Source organism: Rhipicephalus microplus, chromosome 3 (genome assembly GCF_043290135.1).
Source record: "Rhipicephalus microplus isolate Deutch F79 chromosome 3, USDA_Rmic, whole genome shotgun sequence".
Taxonomy (NCBI): domain Eukaryota; kingdom Metazoa; phylum Arthropoda; class Arachnida; order Ixodida; family Ixodidae; genus Rhipicephalus; species Rhipicephalus microplus.
Genome location: NC_134702.1, coordinates 130,886,894 through 130,907,875, shown reverse-complemented (window position 1 = coordinate 130,907,875; position 20,982 = coordinate 130,886,894). Strand labels below are relative to the sequence as shown.

Sequence of the window (20,982 nt, the reverse complement as noted above, 5' to 3'; positions counted from 1 at the left end):
CGAAGGTGGGCCTTACAAGGCGGCCGATCCATGCTGTCCGAGATATCGCGCCTTTGTGCTATGCTATATGTATAGTGGCTAGCCACCATAATATTTGCGCCTAAAACTTATAAGTCAAAGTGGTGGCTCTGGTCAGGCTCGGCTTTGCTCGCCGTGAAGGTAACATGATGCGCCAGCATGTGCGCCAGAGCAACTTATCTCCGCTAGGAGGCCAGTGGTGCCAGCGTTGTTTATGGCCGCGCGGACGCATGGCCCTATCGCCCCAGCGATCTTGCGACGCATCTGTTTGGGGTTTCGCGCATGCGCAATACCGCTGCCCCAACGTCCTGGGTACGCAAGCCGCTTGGGTACCCAGCACTAAAACGCTATATTATGCCTTGAACGTGAGCCGTGAACGCGCTGCCATACCCTCTGATTTTATCCTCCTCCTCCGGTACAGAGGTGAGTGCCTCTGACGGCTGCCCCCTGCGAACACAGCAATATTCTCACAGTTGCCACCGAGCAGCTGTGATGTAACGTGACAGAGCGGTACGGTTAGGTCACGTGACTGAGCAGCACGGAGGCGAGCGGTCTGACGCGGCGGCCGGTCGCAACACAAGGCGGGAGGCATGGCATCCGAGATAGCGCGCTGGCAGGAGGCTCCCAATTGAAGAGAGAGTGACGTCCAGGCATAGTTTTTCTAGGAGGCATTGCATAACCGTACCACTCTGTCACGTGACATCACGGCTGCTCGGAGGCAACTGTAAGAGCATTGCTGTGTTCGCAAGGAGCAGCCTTCTGAGACGCTTGCCTTTGTAACGAAGGAGGAGGTTAAAACCAGAGGGTACAGCAGTGCACTCGGGGCTCACGTTCCAGGTATAATTTTTTTAGGAGGCATTGAGCAGACATACGACGGATGGACGCAAAGAGTAATTTAGTCGTATTTTATATTTTTAAAACAAAGACTTTAGTGGCATAGTTGCGCCAGTGTAGCTGTTATTCTCGCAATTGTGCCCTTTATGCGAAAGACAAATACTCCATTGTAAGAGGCGCAAACTTTAGCTGCTGCATTGTAGTTGTACACGAGTATACGGGAAAAACGTTCCTCGGCTTCTACATCTGCACTGCTCACACATCTGTGACCAAACAAACACGCGAACGCAAGCGTCTGTCGGTGGTTATACGGGCACGGCGTTTTCACACGACAAGGCAAATCATTCCATAAAAAATGCTGTGATTAACTCAATCAACTCCCGAGTCGCAATACAATGGTTACTCTCCTCATAAATACGGGGGGAAGCAGTCGGCTTCCAGCACTCTCGCTGAACTTGCGCGATCCAGCGTTTCCATCGGCTCAGACAAGTCGAGAACGGGAACAATGTCAAACCCTTTCTCCAGATGGTTGTACACTGCAGCACGCAGCATCCGGGCATTCTAACTTCAAGGCTCTCGTAGTAGCACTTAGCACGAGGATAGTGACACAGCAGATGCTAGATCCAAAGCGATGTGGTAGACGCAGCTCATACCGCAGATTACACACCCACACTGGTGGAGAGTTGCGGTGCAGGAACGCTTGGCCTCAAGAACCAACATGGTGCTTGTTGCCATGGAAACCGGTATTGGCAACATTGTGTTTTAGCAGGTGGCGGAAAGTGGTGGGTCAAAGGCTGACACCACCCTTAAGCACGGAGACGCGCGCACATGGAGGCTCCCGAGAGTTGCTTGTAGTGTTCTACCATCTATTAACCAACGCGCAAAGCAAACCGCAGAGCGTTGGCCATTGTTTCGAAAGCAAATCGCGAGCCCGCGTGGCTTTCCGCGTGCGGTCAATGGGATAGGATTCATGCACTACAAAAGAACTGAAAAATGCCGTACCCGTTTAAAAAAGCGTGAATTCCTACTGAAAAGGTCAGACGATAACATTCATATAACATACGTGGTTACAGAAGGTCTCGCGAGGATGATATGTGTACTCTGCGGACTTTATACTTAGCGCGAGTTGCCAATTATTTTGACGAAAACGTTTGGTATACGTGGTTACAGATAATCTCGTGAGGCTAATACGTGTACTCTGCGGACTATAATCTAAAGCGCGAGTTGCCAATTATTTTGACGAAAACGTTTGGTCTCACAAGAACGAATCGGATTTATTGTGTCACGGACGGTCTGGCTTATTTCATGATGCACGAAACATGCGAAGTGTTCGTATCTTGGTAACGCGTAAATCTGAGGCTCGCAGAGCCAAACAAGCAAGCGTCTGCTGATGACCATTCTCGAAAGGACGCTCCCACATTTCGTGCGGCAGCCAGACAGTCTACGGGCACTGAGAATAGGGATAAACAGCAGTCACTTCAAGAAACATTAGGCCTTTTTTTTCTGTTATACCTCATTGCATTTGCATACATAGAATATGGTGGGCTCGACAGCTGTGCTACAGCACAGAGCAGTAACCCGCTTACCTTTGCCATGCAGGTATTCACGCTCCCTATCTCGTGCGTGCTGTTGCCTGCCTTATCGTTCGCCACCACCGAGACAGCGTCGATATGCCGGTTCCAAGGAAATGGCTAAGAAACTCAAGCCTTCTACCGAACAACGCCCCTTACCCAACCGGAAGCCAGCACCTCAACATACCAGATGGTGCTAACCCTGGAACACTCGGTCCTCACTACACCGTGGGAGACCGCATCGCCTGGAACATGAACCTGTTTGTCACCTAAAAAAGAGCTGCGATCTACCGCGGCGCTTCGTGGGCTCGACAGCTGTGCTACAGCACAGAGCAGTAACCCGCTTACCTTTGCCATGCAGGTATTCACGCTGCTATCTCGCGCGTGCTGTTGCCTGCCTTATCGTTCGCCACTACCGAGACAGCGTCGACATGCCGGTTCCAAGGAAATGGCTGGGAAACTCAAGCCTTCTACCGAACAACGCCCCTTACCCAACCGGAAGCCAGCACCTCAACCGACCAGATGGCGCTAACCCTGCAACACTCGGTCCTCACTTCACCGTGGGAGACCGCATCGCCTGGAACATTAACCTGTTTATCACCTACAAAAGAGCTGCGATCTACCGCGGCGTTTCGTGGGCTCGACAGCTGTGCTACAGCACAGAGCAGTAACCCGCTTACCTTTGTCATGCAGTTTAGTAAACCGTACGCTCTGTTCTCAAAGAAATCAAGCAACTGCTTTTTGCTACAGCTGCCGAGCCCACGGTGCTACTTTTTAATTGTTGTTGAGTGTGCTGACGTTATTCGTTCCTTGCTCATGTTATCGGGCGACGTCGAGGCAAATCCGGGTCCTAACACAACCGCTATACTCGACGAATTGCATAAAATATCAGCTGGTCAGTCCAAACTAATTTCAGAAGTAAGTGACCTGAAAGACCAAATTCTAACCACGAATCAAACTATCGCCCAGTTGAGTCATCGGATAAATGATGTTAAAAAACATTGCAGAGCCTTATTTTGCTTCGCACAGAAATAGACAACATAAAGTCCAACCCTGCCCAGGCAGCTCGCCAAGTATTCGAACTCGAGACACGTCTTGACGATGCCGAAAATCGATCCCGGCGAAACAACTTGGTATTTTATAGCCTGCCCGAGCATAGTAAGTCAGAAAGTTACACCCAAACCGAAGAATTGGTCATACAGCACTGTCGTGACCACCTTGGCCTTACAATAAATCCAAAAGAAATAGAAAGGGTTCATCGCTTAGGACGTCACCCTATCGAGCGCGGTCGCCCCATCATCGTTAAGTTTAGCTTCTGCAAAATGAAAGAAGCTGTTCTTTCTAATGCTCGAAAATTAAAAGGGACTAATTACAGTATCCCACAGGACTTCTCCCGCTCGGTCAGAAACGCTCGTAAGCATTTGGTTGCTTTTGCCAAAACTAAGTCTGATCGCTTTCAACTGTCATACAAAACACTTTATATTGGCTCAAAGAAATATATTTATGACGAAGTCTCGCAATCTGTCAGAGAATTCAAATAGCAATCAACGGGCTGTAAAAGAAAAAAAAACACAATAGCAAAGTTCCTCGGGCTAACCTTACATTGTCTGTAATATTTACTAATATTCGCAGCTTCTTGCCGAAACGTCAGCTTGTATCAAATGTTGTCTTATCATCTACCAGCAATGTGCTCATATTAACTGAAACGTGGCCACATAGCAACATCAGTGACGATGAACTTCTAGCCGACCTGCCTAACTTCCAGATTTATCGCAAAGATCGCACAGATGGACGTGGGGGTGGGGTCCTTGTGGCAGTGAATCAGCAGCTATCATCTTCAGTATTACACATCGATTCGGACATTGAAATATTATGGATCATCTGCCACTAAGTACCGCGAACCATACTTTTAGGCGTTTGCTATAGGCCGCCCCAAGGTAACCCCTATTTCCTGTGCAAACTGAACAGCATTCTAAACACTCTTACAAGAGTGCATCCAAACGCCGACATCGTTCTCTTCCGAGATTTCAATTATCTTCGCATTGACTGGCATAACTACACAACTTTTAGCCCAGAAGCAACTAAATTTGTTGATGTGTGTTTGAACTTCAACCTCTCGCAGTTGATAACTGAACCAACGCGTGTCGCACAGAGCTCGTCAAACACCCTACATTTGATACTAACAAACAACCCCGACTCTATGACATCCATAACACACTTAAGGGAAATAAGCGACCACAAGGTTGTTCATGCAACCTTTAACTTTGCCCCGCTAGTATGGGAAACTTACAAAAAAAACATTTCGACTTTATGATAACGCCAATTATGAAGCTATCAACAGCGAGCTAACCCGCTTTTTTCCGGTATTTAAGACGCAATTTACTAATCATCCAGTGCAAGAAAACTGGTTGCTTTCCAAGAGCAAAGTGCTAGAGCTAATTGAGAAGTATATTCCGGTATGTAGTTTCCGTGCTAAGAAAAACAAACCATGGTTCAAAAAATCACTGAAGCGACTAGAAAATAAAAAAAAAGATATTTCCGAGCTGCTAAACAGAGCAACAACCCACTTCTGTGGGATAAGTACTACTCAGCGGAAACTGAATACCTCACGGCAATACAAAACGCTAACTACAAGTTTTTTCACAATGACCTTTCTTGTATGCTAACACAAAATCCTAAGCAATTTTGGCGGGTGATTAACCCAGAACAAAAACAGACGACAACACTAGCTAATGAAAACAATGATGTTATAAGTAACGCAGAATGTGCGGACGTATTTAACACCGCCTTCGCAAGTGTATTTACTAATGACCATGCCATGCCTCCGATCGTACTAAGATATCGGTGTATCACCAGTGAACTACCAATGTCTGACATTGTATTTTTCATTGATGGCATATTATCTTGCATAGAACGTCTCAAGTTAACATCATCAGCTGGTTTTGACGAAATTAATTCGAAGTTTTTACTTAATACTAAGAACATTTCGGCTGCTTTCTTGTCTTTTGTTTTCTCAATCCTTTTCAACAGGTCACTTGCCCGATGACTGGAAAGTGAGAAAGGTCGCTCTCATCCATAAATCTGGCAGTAAGCAGTCACCTATAAATTATCGTCCAATCTCGTTAACAAGTACAGCATGCAAAATCATCGAACATGTCATTTATTCACAAATCATGACCTTTCTAGACTTAAATGATTTTTTAGATGCGGAAGCATCTTATACTCGCGCCTTGTAGTGCGCCGTCCGCGCCGTCCGCGCCGTCCGCACCGCTTCTCGAACATTCGACAGCTTACGCGCGCGCACGCGCCGTCGCGCCGTCGCCCACCATCTGTGCCGCGCGCGCTTTTCCTTCGAGAACATTCGACAGCTGACAGCGCATGCGCCGTCGCGCCGTCGCCATCTGTGCCGCGCGCGCGCTTCTCCTTCGAGAACATTCAACAGCTGACAGTGCATGCGCCGTCGCGCTGTATATATACTCAAGGTCGGCGCTCGCTCGCTCAGTTGCCGGTTTGTACGGCGCGTCGACGTCCAAGGTCGCGGTGAAATGAATTCCAACGAATCCACAAACACAATGATCGACGTCCCTTCGACCAGCGCCGTCCTTTCGCATACGTGTGTACGTGTTCACTCATTTAACACCCCCTCCTACAACCACGTTAACCAATTTAGCCATCGACCCAAGTAAGTCGCAATTTAACACCCCATTTCACAACCACGTTAACCAATTTAGCCATCGACCCAAGTAAGTCGCACTTTAACACCCCGTTAACCAATTATATGCTCCGCATCCTCCTCAGTGTTCCCCCGAGGGAAGCTGCGGGCAATTTTTTTAGTCCTTCACAGCATGGTTTTCGCAAAGGTCTATCCTGTGAAACTCAGCCAGCTAACTTCCTTCATGATTTACACTTAAACTTAGACTGTAACCAGCAAACTGATGCCATCTTTTTAGATTTCGGTAAAGCGTTTGTTAAAGTGTCTCATCAGCTCCTTCTTTTTAAACTTTCTAGCTTAAACATTAACCCTAACGTTCTTAATTGGATTGCAGCGTTTCTGAGGAATCGCTCCCAATCAGTTTTTGTTAATGAGTGTGTTTCTAACTCTCTTCCAGTTACGTCCGGAGTTCCCCAAGGTTCGGTGTTAGGCCCTCTACTGTTCCTAATTTACACTAACGACTTACCTTTGCACGTTTCATGTCACATTCGCATGTTCGCCGCTGATTGCGTCATTTATCGTACTAATACTAATCCATCTGAGCAGCAAACACTTCAACATGATCTTAACTCTATTCAAGCATGGTGTGACCATTGGCTCATGACACTTAACCCAACTAAATGCAAATCATTATCTTTCTCACGTCGTCAAAACCCTTTAACTTTTCCTTACACACTCGGTAATGTTGACTTGGACCGAGTCGAATCCTATAAGTATCCAGGTGTAACATTGTCATATGATCTAACGTGGAGTGCGCATGTCACTAACATAATAGCAGGTGCTAACAAATCACTTGGATTTCTGAAACGTCATTTATGTTACGCTCCCAAACACCTGAAACTTCTAGCCTACAAATCTATTATCAGGCCAAAGCTTGAGTATGCGGCTGCCATTTGGAGCCCGCCTCAAGCTTACTTAACAAATTCACTTGAGGCACTGCAGAACCGCGTGGTACGATTTATTCATTCATCATATTCATATCATGTCAGTGTGTCATCATTGAAAGAAGAATCATCTCTATTAACTCTTGTACTTCGTCGTCGCATCGCCACCCTAGCTCTGTTCCATAAGTTCTATTACAGCTCACGTGACCGACCAGACTTTATCATCACTCCAGACCGCATATCTCATCGCACCGGTCATGCCCTACAAGTCACCCGTCCACGCAGTCACACCAAGACGTTTTCTTCCTCCTTCTTTCCAGGGGCATCATCTGAATGGAACGACCTTTCCCACAGCACTGCCGCCATTACTTGCCCGAGTTTTTTTTTACAAAATGTAACACATTGACTGTCTGGCCATTAACATACATGGTTAGCACTTTTTTTATAATTTCTCTACATCGACCCCTTAAACACCCCCTAGTGGGGTCTTTAACTTAATAAAATGAAATGAAATGAAATATCAAGAAAAAATGATCACCCTCATTCCTTTCTTTGGTGGTTCCATCCGCAAATTGCCCAAAAAGAAGATGCCATTCTAAGCGACTATATACTACTTTAGCACCAGGCTAGACGTGCGCCTCTACCTATTTCGCTGGTAGGTACGCGGTGACAGCGATTTGGTGCCTTTCACAGCGGCGCCAGTACCTCGACTATTTCCTCGGAGCTATCGGGGGGTTAACTGAAAAAGCGTCCCGTACTCCAATGTCTTACTTACTAAATAATACTTCAGTGGAGCTTACAACTTCTTATAAATACCTTGGGGTTAATATTCAGTCTGACCTGTCATGGCATCACCACATTAACGTCACCCTTGCTTCAGCAAATCGCTCACTCGTGTTCCTTAAACGTAATTTCAAACACACCCCCTCACACTTGCGTAAACTGGCTTATATCACCCTAATCCGTCCTAAAATAGAATATGCCTCAGCCATTTGGGATCCTGATCAAGACTACATTATTGAAAACATCGAAGCCCTGCAGAACCGTGCTGTACGTTTTATTTTTTCTGATTATTCACGTCACACCAGCGTCACTTCATTCAAACTTCGTGCCGAACTGGAACTCTTATCACGTCGCCGTAAAATTGCTCGCTTATCACTACTTAATAAGCTCTACCATCACACATCACTTCACGAGGACTTCTTTAGGCCACCCCCTGCCATCTTTCCGCGCCGCGATCATCCCTTTAAAATTGAACGCTTCCCTTGTCGCACTTTTCGTTATGCTAGATCCTTCATACCACGCACAATAACCGAGTGGAATGACTTACCTTCAAACATTGCAACCGTCACCGATATCACTGAATTTCAGAACCTACTAAACATGAGTGCAAGCGTGTGAACCTTTTCCGGTATTCCTGCCTCTTTTTTCTTTTTTCTGCAAACCGTGTTTTTTGTAGAAACTGCGTATGTTCATGGTTCGTGTTATTTATTGCTGTGTTTGCCTAATTCAGATATTCACACGTGTTTTTGATGATGTTGCCATTCCTTTATGCTTAATGGCGCGTGTGTTTGTAGTAAGCTAGATTGCGTTTTATTGTACTCTTGTGACTCTATTTCTTCTTTGTGTAGTTCAATTTTTTAAATATTTTTTTTAGTTTTATTATTGTTTGACTCATATTATTTCTTCTGATTATTTAAGATTATGCGGTAAGAATATTGACCTTATATTTATTCTAATGTATTTAGTAGCTGTATGGTGTTTAATTTGCGTGTTTTCTGGTTCTATTATTCATTTCATGTACCTGTATGTGTTATAGCCCCCCCCCCCCCCTATGTAATACCCTCCTGTGAGAGGGCCCTTAAGGTATTCTGAATAAATAAAATAAATAAATGTGTGCAAGTGTCGTTTACAGAAAATTACAGGGCCACTTCCGAGATAGTTTCCAAGAAACAAACGAGTTTCAAAATGAAGCACACATCTACCCGTTAGCCAAAAGCAGTGGCCATTAGAAATTAAACACTGTTTCTGTCGCATTCGAGGCGAACACTCAACCATATAGCCACTGCTGCGATAAAAGGTGTGAATCTTTCAGATCCGAGCTCATTTATTATGGTGCTTTTTTTGTTTTTCCTTATCCCATCATTGACAAGTTTGCGACAAGAAATCTAGGAAAACACGAAAATTTATTGCCGTAACTAATTTTTGAATGTTACTGAGAAAACAATTTTAAAGAAGTAATGCAAACAGAGCCGTGTAGCGAAAATGCGTACGAGAGGCCTCCAACATCACCCGATCTATCGTTCTCATTTTACTTCTTACGGTATTTTCTGAAGAATTCAGTCTACCGCGTTGGACCATAGGCCTCGTATGAAGTACAAAACGGTATGTGTAAGAAAACTACAAATGTTAAGCACAATTAGAGCATGAGGTGTCGAGTTTCGCTTCGATGCTTGATGTTTCGCATAAGAGTTATTTAGAACGTTTGATTGGCGCAAGCCACCTCTCATTGTATAACAATAAATGTTCTTTTCTTGATATAATTATTATTTTTGTGTGCATTTCACATAAAAGTACTGAACGGGTCAGTAAGTCCTCCTGCTTTCTTGTCACTTCACTCACTCAAAAATAAAACTAGAAACATTGTAATCTTACTATAGCCCATTATACCAGGCCAGTTCTACAGAAATCACCTTGTATTTGCTATAAAGTGAATATTCTCTCTGTACATTTTCAACGTTTTCTTGATAATTATTTGTCTTATTTTTATTAAGCTGCATGTTAGAGAAATTTGTACGGCGAATATACCTGCATGCCTTGGTAACATCTGTTTTACATATTTTTCCTGAAAACAGCTGCTCCAACTGAGAGGCTAAACGAGGTGAGGCAATTGGTGTTCCGAATCAAGGATGCCTTCTTCGAGGCGGTGCACTCTTCAAGCTGGCTCACTTCGAGTGCTCGCACACGTTTATTGGACAAGCTAGAGGAAATGGAGGTCCTTGTAGGAAGCCCAGGAGATCGACTAGAACCTGAGTTCGTCGAGAGATTTTACAGTCAGTATTCTATATATTTAGTAACCAACACCCCAGACGTAAAACTTCAAGAATAAAAATTAATCCTCGTCTGAGATATGTCATAAGACACAGAAGCAGCAAATTGAAGGATGAACACTTAAACGCAGTTCGGAAAGGTGAAATGTACGTGGCATTAGATACTTAGGAGGCAAGCTGTTCGGCGTAATTCTGCCCTTTATATTCCATGACATTGAATGCAGTTGCGGAATGAAGTAAATGTGAATGAGGTATTTCACTTCATACAAATCACCGTAGCAAACGTATGATGTTCTCTCATGTAGTAGAATGGGCCAGTACCACACACTTCCTTAAAACTTATGGGTCGATGATTGAAAACCTGCTGTTTCATTGAAATGCCTCACTTTTGTCGGCTACCTTATGGGCGTAAAACGTATTTCAATTATCTATACACAGGAAAAAATAAGCTCTTATTTTTCGAAGGTTTAGCGTCTTCAGTGTCGGGGTAATTTTGGCTCTACAGTTTCATTGCAATCTCCACGCATGTTTTTATTCGTAACAGCTTGAAGAACAATCAATACCAAATGCTAAGCTAGCGAAATACTGTGAACGAAAAGTATGCTCAACAAATATTTTATGCTATTGAAATGGTAATACAGGAGTGTAGTTGCTATTCAACTAGGCCTTTCAGTCGAGCTGAATTTGATTCACAATCACTCTAAGCTGTCACAAACTGCTTTATAGGAGCACTCATCTAGGGTTTCATTTCATATCGTTCACTACGAGACAGCATTTACTTGACGATCGGGTTCCTTGCTGCAGCAGGAGTCCGGTTAGTGTATGTAAAAATGGCATTTGTTGGCGCCACCTCAAAAAAAGAAGCCTTTCACTTTCATCACCATCTTCCAGTGAACATGATTCGGATACAGATGTTTATATTGTGTGCGGAAATGAATACACCGATGACGGTGAACTGAGCAGCTCCTCCGGGGATGATTATTACAGATCGGAAGTGAGCACCGCGAGTGACTACAAGTGAAGCTGCACTTTGTGTTAATCCATGTTTTGAAGTCTGTCACGCAGTCCCGAATCCTCCCGAGTTGGATTAGCCCAAAGACGCTTAGCCTGCACTAATCAAAATAGTGCATTTGAAACTGTTAGGTCTATATTTTGATTAGCAGCAGACAGCTGACTTGCGTTGTGTCGTCCAGAAGCAAACTTTTTATTGTTGATTTTTATGAGTGTGTGGTACAAATATTTCTTCACGTTCACTACTTGTTTTTTTTTGCAGAATCGCAATCTAAATCAGCATAAAAATTACGCACTTTAGTCGGGACACTTTCTAAAACATTGAGCATTTATGGGGCTAAACGTCGCACGGAGCGAGTGCACCTGTGCAAACAGTACGTTCCGAAAATATAAACCAATTACACCAATACAAACCAATGAAAATATGAACCAACAAATTCAGCTCAAGTATAGTTTTGCACTATGAATAAGAAAAAAAAGCCCACAATTCCATAAAGACAGCGTGACGCCTTCCACTAGGCACTCAATGCCTTAGCCTTATTTTTTCGATTGTCATTTTGGTGTCATCACTTCTAGTAGCAAGCTGCTGTGTTTTATTTCTTGTATAATGAGTTGAATGGTCATTTGTTATGTTCCGGGACATGATCCAAGCTGATAAAAATTGATAATAGTGTTACTTTAAATAAGTAAAACAAAACTACTTCAAATTGCCCTCTATATATGTTCCCTCAGTGATTTCTTCATTCATCATGCATCTCTTTCTCAGACACCAATACATTAGTCAATACGAGGTAACCAAGTTCTCCATACCCTTCAGAACTTCGTTATACGAGTTATTTCGCTAAGGTGTTCTTTTTATAACAAACGTCTGATAAGTGTTTTCGCGTGAGTCTTCCGAGCACTAAAAGAGTTTCACATAATGATGTATTGTGACTTGCATGCGCAGAACCTCTTCATGACGTACCTGTCAACCGGCTCTTCTCTTCATGGATAGAAGGTCGTCGGCTTAACACTCACTATCGTTGGAAAGACCAGAAAACAATGTTTTACGATGAAGAGAGGGTTCGTACCTTTCTAATGGCGTCGAATACCGCAGTAATAACATCTGGTCAAGTGCATCGTCCATTTATTTACGAATATGGACCACCCGCACTCAACTATGCGGGCATGGGAATGGTAAGCACTCGTTTGTTTTTCTACTGAGCATCAATCATGCTGAAGTGTTGGCACCATATCCCACTCACCAGGAATATGACATTCCTGGGACAAATCCAGTGCTGGTGTTTGTATTCACAAAAACAGCGTGGCAAGAACGAAACGCTCTTTTTTAAAGATCTTTTCAAACGTAGCTCTCAGAATAAACCCCGCTATGTACCGTTACATTTCGACACACAAGCGCGTCTTCTAGCAGTCAGGGACGTGATGTCAGCGGTGATTGACCGCGTCTATTTGAAAAGCTAAAATTTTTAGAGGGTCCCAGCAGCCATTTTTAGGAGACCAAGAAATGAAATCACTAAAGGTGATTATTGCCTTACGAATCCACCGTCACAAAAATTTTAAGAATCCGTCCAATACGAGCTGAGATACATAAAGATTTGTCGCACACTGCGATCAAATCACCTCTTCTCTCGTCCCGAGGAGAACACTGGAAGCTAACCAGGGAAGAAGCGCATGGGTGAAGAAAATAGATCCCATGCGCTTCATGACCTTGAGCACTCATTACTTTTTTCTTCAACTATGCGCTTTTTTCAGTGTGATCGCTGGCACAAGCGTGTACAAGTCGCGGCTTCCCTTGGCGAATACTCAAACTACTGAACGCGTCATGTTCAAATTAGCCAATGGCTGATAGAAGGGTTTTTACGGGTGATTTTTGAACTTCTTCCATCATTTGTCGAGAGAGGAGAAAAAATTTTTAACTCATAATGATAATTTATTGTGCTTTACAGCCTACATGCTGAGCTATACCTGGTTCGTGTAATCTCGGAAGCCTGTAATATTGATAGACATCATTTTGTGACCATGCTCTGAAAGCACTGTAGGGCCCCTTTAGAATTCAGCTAAACGGGTGTGAGTGCGAGTGACCGAATATTACCGAGGATGCGCGAATGCCCTCTTAGGAGAGGTCGGACATGGTCATATGCCAGAATTTAGGCGAGGCCAGTGGTCCACCACGCCTTCCTTCTCCCCTCGAATTTTAGTATGCGAAGTGCCTTATGCGCGGCGCTTGTTCCTTTTTTAGATGGCGCAGCCCCGATACTACTTGGTGCACCCAGTGTATGGCTCTGTGGTATGGCGCTGGCTCCTTTCCAGAGCATGCCCTGATATGAGTGCAGACCACTAGCGGCACTGCACTACTCTTTATAATGAAAATGCTCCGTTCTCCACATTTTTCTCTCTCACACTTGCGGCAGAGCACGTACACACCCAACTCTGTCATACGCTGAAAGTTATCTCAGGTGAAGACAGAAGCCAGAAAACAGCAAAGAGAAACAAGAAAAAAGCACGGCGCTGGCCTCAATAAGGCGCAACGTCCATGCAATGAGCTGCTCCCCCTTTCGGTGATATTACTACAATTTAACGAATGCCGCGTACGTGCTTCAATCTTCATAATATACACGAACCTGAAGCTACCGACCAAAAATCATCAAAAGAACATCGTTTACTGCGTCTAATTGTTCTGCACAAGGAGTTTTTGATGTTTTCACGGGTAGACGTTCAATGCTAAATGAACATATATTCTTAATCGAAATCGAAAGCGCATCTCAAATGTGCAACGTGTATCTTCAGCAGTGCTTGCACAATCTTGGATCAGCAAATGAGAAGCCTTTATAAGTAACTGCATCACTCATAATATGGGAGATTGTACAGCAAGGCACATGTTGTTTTCAACCAGATGATACGCAGTTTAGGTTGGGCATCCTCAACAGCTTTGTGGACGCAGGCTAGCAATAAAAATGGGTTGAAGACAACCTCTGCAGAGCTTCAGCAGACAATCAGCTAGAGTAGTACATTTTGTGCCTGCCAAGGCCGTAGTATACTCGCCGTTAAAAGGCATACGTGGCCCCTTCTATGCCGCTTCAAGTATAGGCCCGCCATGTCTAACGGAGGAATCACTTTTTGAAGCACGAGCTGCGACGCACAATACAACGCGACCACATTCAAACGTGCCTTTTACTGGTGACAGTAGTTGCCCCGTCGCGTTGTTCTAGTAACGAAGGTACTTGACTGCTGACCCGCGAGATGCGGGATCGAATCTCGGGTGCGGCGGCTGCATTTTCGATGCAGACAAAAATGCTGTAGGGCCGTGTTCTCAAATTTAGGAGCACGTTAACAAAATTTAGGTGGTCGAAATTTCCGGAGCCCTCCACTTCAGCACTCTCTTAATCATATTATGATTTTGGGACGTTAAACCCCACATATGAATCACTGGTGGCCATAGGTATGCACACTGCACGCAAACGCTCAAAATAAAAGTTCGCGGCATGCCCACGACCACCTTCGCTCCTTCTTCTGAGAAACTCGTGGTGCATCTATTCAAGTTAACGGAACGTGTTCTTGAGCGAATAAAGCTAATAATTTAACAATGAACTTAAGCGAAGAAAGGTAGCAGCTTGAACGTCCTTTGTGCACGATAAATATGAAAAAAAAAACATAAAGCCACGCCATGAGTTATCGAGGGTAAAATTTCACTTTCTTGTCGCTGATTGATGCCTTGAACTATATAAAGTATTTTCATTAGCGTTTTATTTTACGTGAGATCATAGTACTTGTCATAAAGTGTTTAATATTAGCCCTGTTATGTTCTCATTCCGATAAAAACGCATATATATTGTGTTTGGGAGGAGTAGTTGGGGGAAGGCAAACACCGTTGACTACGTTAGTTATCATCAGCTACCGACGACAACCTTTTTTTATAATTAAATCAACTAAAATGTCTATGGTAAGCAAATATCCGCAAGAATCTCATTTCAAGTACCTTGAAATACTGCTCCCCTTCCTTTGTTATAGCTGAAAAATATTTTATAGCGATAGCGTAATAATGTAACGTTGAACTTTACTGACAGCATCACGGCACTAGTTTATACATTAATCTTGTAAACAAGAATGTCCTAACACATTCTGCATTGATCTAGCTAAAGAATCCAGTGGAGGCCCGAATGAGAGCACGTTATCAACACGAGAAGAGGAAGCACTGTGAGAGTGGACCTGATAAACCGGAAAAACCAGGGGGGTTAGGAGAGAGCAGTATGGTATAAGAGCGTTCGTTTTTCTACGAACGTGCATTTGTCCTATTGTTACCACGTCAGCACAGGTGAGCCTTCTCGTAGAAGGGGCCCCCATTGTAGCAAACAGGATGGAAACCTCAGCGCACGTACTATCAGCCGAGTCATACGAGGCGATAACAGGGTTTAGGCAAATCAGCAGCCGAATATTTACATGAAAGTGGGGATCTCAGCTGCCATACCAGTTTTTTTTTTCTCTTCCGTGCAATGCTGCAGCTTCTGTAGTAGCTAGGAATCGCTAGGTGACAAGTCAACTTGTTTTGATTCTTGACGCTTAGGAATACGTGTTAACGTTCTCGAAAACAGTCTCTGTAGTCATGAATTTCAAATTGTCAATTTTTGCTCTTTGCGCAAAGGGCTTGCTTTAAAATCTAGCAAATATCTGAATACTACTGTAATTCAGAGGGTCTATAACTACACGGACATTTCAATTTGTGGTTGATGAATGTCTGTAGCTATAAATCACCCGGAGATTGCGCTAAACTGCGGTATGTATTACCTCTGGCACGTTTTCATTGCAGACAATAGGCCACATACTCATGCGCGGATTCGACGACGCACACTTAGGAGGCCAGTTCTGGAGCGCGAAAGACCTAAAAAAGGAATACGCTAAGAGGACGCTCTGCTTGCGAAGATCGCATAGATCGCTTGTAAGTATTGGTACATATTTTGTTGTTTTCTGCACATACAAGCGCACACGTAAGGTGTCCCCACTATGGCGCAGAAACCCCTTAAAGCAGAGAAACTTAGATATGTGAATAAAATGAACACATATTGTCACACACTAGGAGCCAGAGAGACAATAACAGTGAGACAGTAAAACGTGAATGTGAATCGTGATCGGAGAACTACCACTGCTTGTCTTCGTCTTCTTCGCCCTTTTTGGCTGGCCACCGCTTGCCAGCTCAGAAGACCATACTGAGCTGGCAATGGCAATACTTCTCCCACTAAGCTGAAATACCAAATTACAACGTTTTCACTGAGTATTTTAAATAATTAATCATCATAATGAATGTAACTGAAGGAATAGTTATTTTATCACGATAATATTTTGAGGAGGCATATGTATGCACATTGGATTGGCATCTAAGTTCGCTCTTTTCGGAAACACATAGTATATGTTCGTTATTCCTTCTTTAAATACCTAATTCTGTAAGAGTTACAAAGAAAAGTGGTAATTAAAAATAAAAACGGAACTCTGTTGCGATGCATGATTAGGGTTACTGGTGATGTATAAAGGGAAGTGGTTTCCTCCAGGTATTTCCGTAGGTACACAGAAGCTCGTCTAGCAGAAAGATGCTAGGACTTCGAAGTTATGGTCGACGAGAGATGAAACATTAAAAGGTGACAAGCAGAATGAGCCATTTAGTTCATGATTGCGAGTCACGCCAATTTTTTTCCAAATGATAAGAATGGCTTCACAATTCTGAATTAAAATACACGTAACTATGATCCGACCTGCTAACGAGAGCAGTGCCATCAAAGCCGTCAAAGAAGCAAGCAAGAGCTTTGATTGCGGTCCGTTGCCATAAACAGCGTCGCGCACTTTGGAAACAGCACTACTTGCACTTATTATGAGGCAAAGAACAATAAAAGCGAATTAAAGTACCATGTTGCGTAGAACAAGTATCGAGGGCTAAAACCTATAAAAGGCAATTCATTGAATAGAGGCCGAAAAATAGGTTAAACTGAAAATTGGGAGAAAACAAAAATAATACATTGAGAAGAGAAAAAAAATTGAACACAATATACTATCCAAGAATGAAAAAAGTGTTTCTTTCTTGGGATGACGGATGTTTGTAGGCGATTTAGTGACGCAAAAAAAGAACGCCAATAAAATGCGTCACTATTTCTTATGCAATGCTCGCGCTCAATCCTACACCACTATTATTATCTGTGCATGACAGTTGACTCTCGCAATAGATAATGCAACCGAGCCACTGTTATTATTGCGGCCGAGTTTGTAGGACCTAACTTGCGTGATTATTCGTTTGCAGAGGGGCAGGTTAGGTGAATCATATTTACAGTGAGCCTAGTTATGGTGGCCTGAAATGCTCTTTGAAGTAACCATAGAATGAATTCACAAAAATAGCCTATTGCCTCACGAAATCGATACCGCGAAATCTTAAGAATCGGTTTAGCACGAGCGCAGTAACAAAAAGTTGTTGCACGCTGCTATCACATCGTCAGTCCGGCAGGCGGCTAAGGCCAGTGGAGCCCTGGACATAGGGCCCCAACCATAGAAGCTCTAAAATTCCCCTGCGCTTGTTCCCCTGAATAAAGTTTTACTCTCTATTCTCTTCCCAACGAAGGCACTGGAAGCTCAGTAGGGAAAATAAAGTAGGAAAAAAAAGTAAAGAAAGTACGCCAGGTGTGCCTGGTCCCCTTAAGCACTTTTTTAATGCGCGGATTTATCAGTGTGAACGCGCTAGCACGCCTAGACAAGTCATGGCCTCTAGCAGCGATCTCTGCAACAACCAAGCATGCTATGCTCAAATTAGTTACTGGATGATAGATGGCGTTGTACGTTTGATTTTTGAGCGCATTCCGCGAGTTGCAGACAAAAAAGAAAGTAATTCTTAGTTGGCTTTGAGAATTTATTGTGAATTACAGGCTGATTGCTGCAATATAATATTTGCCCCGCGTGTTCTTGGGAGCTTCTACTACATATCGGCAGGGCTTTCTGAGCTTGCCCGAATAGTGTTGCAGAACTCTTTTGAGGGCACTGCTTTTTTTATTTAGCAATACTGTCAAACGCACAAGGAAACCATTGCAGAGAGGATATACTTATGAAAGAGGAAAAAAAAGCGCCAACCACTCATTTGTATGCTGTAAAACAACCGGCAATCATTGCAGCAACATGAAAAGTAACAACACTATATGTAAGACTATTGAATCTATGACCAAAAAGCTAGGATTTACTACAAATATCATGGTTCTGACATTTTTCTCATTTGTCTGTTATCTGAGGTTTTTCTTTTACCCGAAGCAGCCCGTTGTTGTAGAGAAGCAATCCTAATTGTATAACTAGACTTTGGCAAAGAATTAGATTCTCGTTTGGGATGCATTAACCTTCCTTGCCAAAGTGAGCTCCCTGTTCTACGAGAAGCAAGTAGCACTCCACGTGCTGAACTTCTTCAGCAGGCAGCTCTTTAAATCTGTAAACTTGTACTTCAAAACTGTATGATAGTTATAACGCGAGAACAAAACGACGACAAAGAGACGAAAAAGACGCGAGCGCTTGTCTCTTTGTCGTCGTTTTGTTCTCGCGCTATAGCTATCGTAATTTCAAACCAACTTGCCCAAACTGCCACACTTTAAAACTGTATTCGAACTGAGGTGCGCAAGCTGTCAAACGCAATGAATAATTGTCGAGATAAGCATACGACAAAAACTTCCATGAGTAAGTGAGTTAGCGTAGCCACGAGCAAAACGTGGTGAAAACCCAGTGAGTGCATTTGATCCGCCGCTCAGGCAGACTGGAAGCAGAAATTGACAAGTGAAACCGACACGCACTCCATCTATGCTTATTTACAGCAAGCATATAGTTTTCAGCGGTTTACGGCGCTGACCTCTGTCCAAGCGAGCTGAGGCCACGCGTTGGAGCGCTCGAGTTAAGGTGCTGACGGCTGTACGTTGGTCCTAACGTATCGCAGCTCGGTGTACTTCTATTACCAAGGGCCAAGTGGTTGCTGCTGTTTTGTAGGTAATATTCGAGCACATCCTTCCTCGAGGTACATTCGAATAATTGCAGCGTACCATTTTAAGAGTTCACTGGCTTTGTAAAGCTTTTTGAAACTGCGTAGAAGTTTGGGTGCAACAACGTAGCTTTTACAAGGACCAACCTTTTCCTTCCAGGGTAGCACCAAGACATATCGATCGTCTTTCTTATTTGTGTTCTCAAAATTGTGCCCGCTTCGAGTCGATGACCATCGCTCCTTCCTTCATATTTGGCTTTGATACCTATACTTTTGAGACCCCAGAAACGAGTCTAAAGCTGTGAGGTATCTTGCTCGGGCACTCGTAGGACTGCAGTACCTGCCCATTGCATAACATAAGCTGCAACAGACAAGATGCCTTGTACAGTTCATCCCAGTGTCGTCTCGATAGCTTTCAGCTTTTCGTACTTAAGCTTCCAGGTACGGGTTACTAGGTCCTAATAATAGCTTGATCATATAAAGATCGCGATCTCATTGTCTTTTATACTTTGTAGACATAGAGCTTGCATATCCAAGTGCATGTTGTTCATTGCTCCTAAAACATTTTCTTTGGTGCTGGAACTCATTCAGTGCATATCGTGCAGATGACGACACCATCACCACTTTTATTGATATCGCACATTTCTGGTCCACTTCTCCCGAACAGATTGGCCATCAACAATTTCTCTTATATAGTTCACAGCCAAGTCTTTCATGAGCTTTGGCTGTATTGAAGTTCCGCTGACTTCCGCCATCGAAAAGAACTTGGTAGCGACTGAATAATTTCGCTCCCGATAAGCTAGTCGTCAGTGCCTGCAGCAATAGGACCAGCCTTGCTTGCTTGGAGACTAGAGTGACCTATGGAAATATCACCTTCTTTTTGTTTTCGACGTCGTCGTATGCGCAAACTAATCTTGCTTGCCTCCCAGTGCACTCGCCCTATTTTAACCAGCTTCTGCAATCCTTCGAAATGTGGCCCAGCTTCTGGTATTATGTTTTTTGATGAACGCCTCCATGTTGATCGACAGGTTGATATCGTTTTGATCAGAGTTTCGCAGAATGCTTTTCAGACCAGCAGAACAGGAACTCTTGGGATTTTCGTAGAACAGCTGTCATGAAAAGGTCACGTGGATGGCTGAATTTTGGTCCTTCATTCTCTGAAGTGCGACGAGATTCGTGTACGTTTTTTTTTCAGCAAAAGCTCTCCGACACCTTTGTTCACAATAATTGAGAGATCGTCATGTTGTGGAATAGTGTCACGGGTTTAATTGCCTTATGAATAAAAAGAAGCTACAGCAGATGATGATGCATTGCGCATCTCGTGATATCCCAGTACCATGTCCCTCGGTAGAACCCTTAGCAAGACTTCCCGAAAAATGGAGCAATAAGTTGTCAAGTTCGTGCCAAGCGCCTTCAGGCTTGGATTAAAATTCTGTTCCTTGTAAAGTTGCCTCTGCTGACAAACGTCTCCTGACTACGACACCAGCTTTAGACCCAACAAAACCTTGCAAATTGTTCTACACAGTTATCTGTTCATCAATTTAGCATTTTTTAAAACTTTGTTTCTATCTTTATACGATTCTTTGAATGCTTGTAATATCAGTATGACTAACGTGGCCGATTTGGTAAACAAACAGCTCAAGCATTTCAACTTGGCATCTGTGCTTAACCTGTTGTTGTTGGGGAGGGCTGATGTACACTGCGTTCAAAGTGGCAGTCGTATTCCCCGGTTGCCGTCAATTGTGAGGAGCTCTTGTTGAGGAAGCTTCCTTTTGCCCGATGGCAAAGCGTGGACGTTCATAGGGCGTGGCGCTGGAGGTGCCAAGGAATCATTTAGCTTGGCTCGTAACTTCGCTGTCAGTATAATGACCTTATAACGTTAACTTCCAGTGTCTAGCATCTCACTGTCCAACGGGTGGTT

The 20,982-nt window shown here is 43.7% G+C and overlaps 1 protein-coding gene across 1 annotated transcript in view; it reads left to right on the top strand.

Annotated features, from left to right (window-relative positions):
* LOC142802958 (neprilysin-1-like) overlaps positions 1–20,982 on the top strand; it is a 136,627-nt gene that overhangs the window by 114,152 nt on the left and 1,493 nt on the right. The window contains exons 9-11 of the mRNA XM_075888042.1: positions 9,875–10,072; positions 12,027–12,256; positions 15,885–16,013. Of these exons, the coding sequence (XP_075744157.1) occupies positions 9,875–10,072; positions 12,027–12,256; positions 15,885–16,013 (557 nt within the window). The remainder of the gene's footprint in view (positions 1–9,874; positions 10,073–12,026; positions 12,257–15,884; positions 16,014–20,982) is intronic.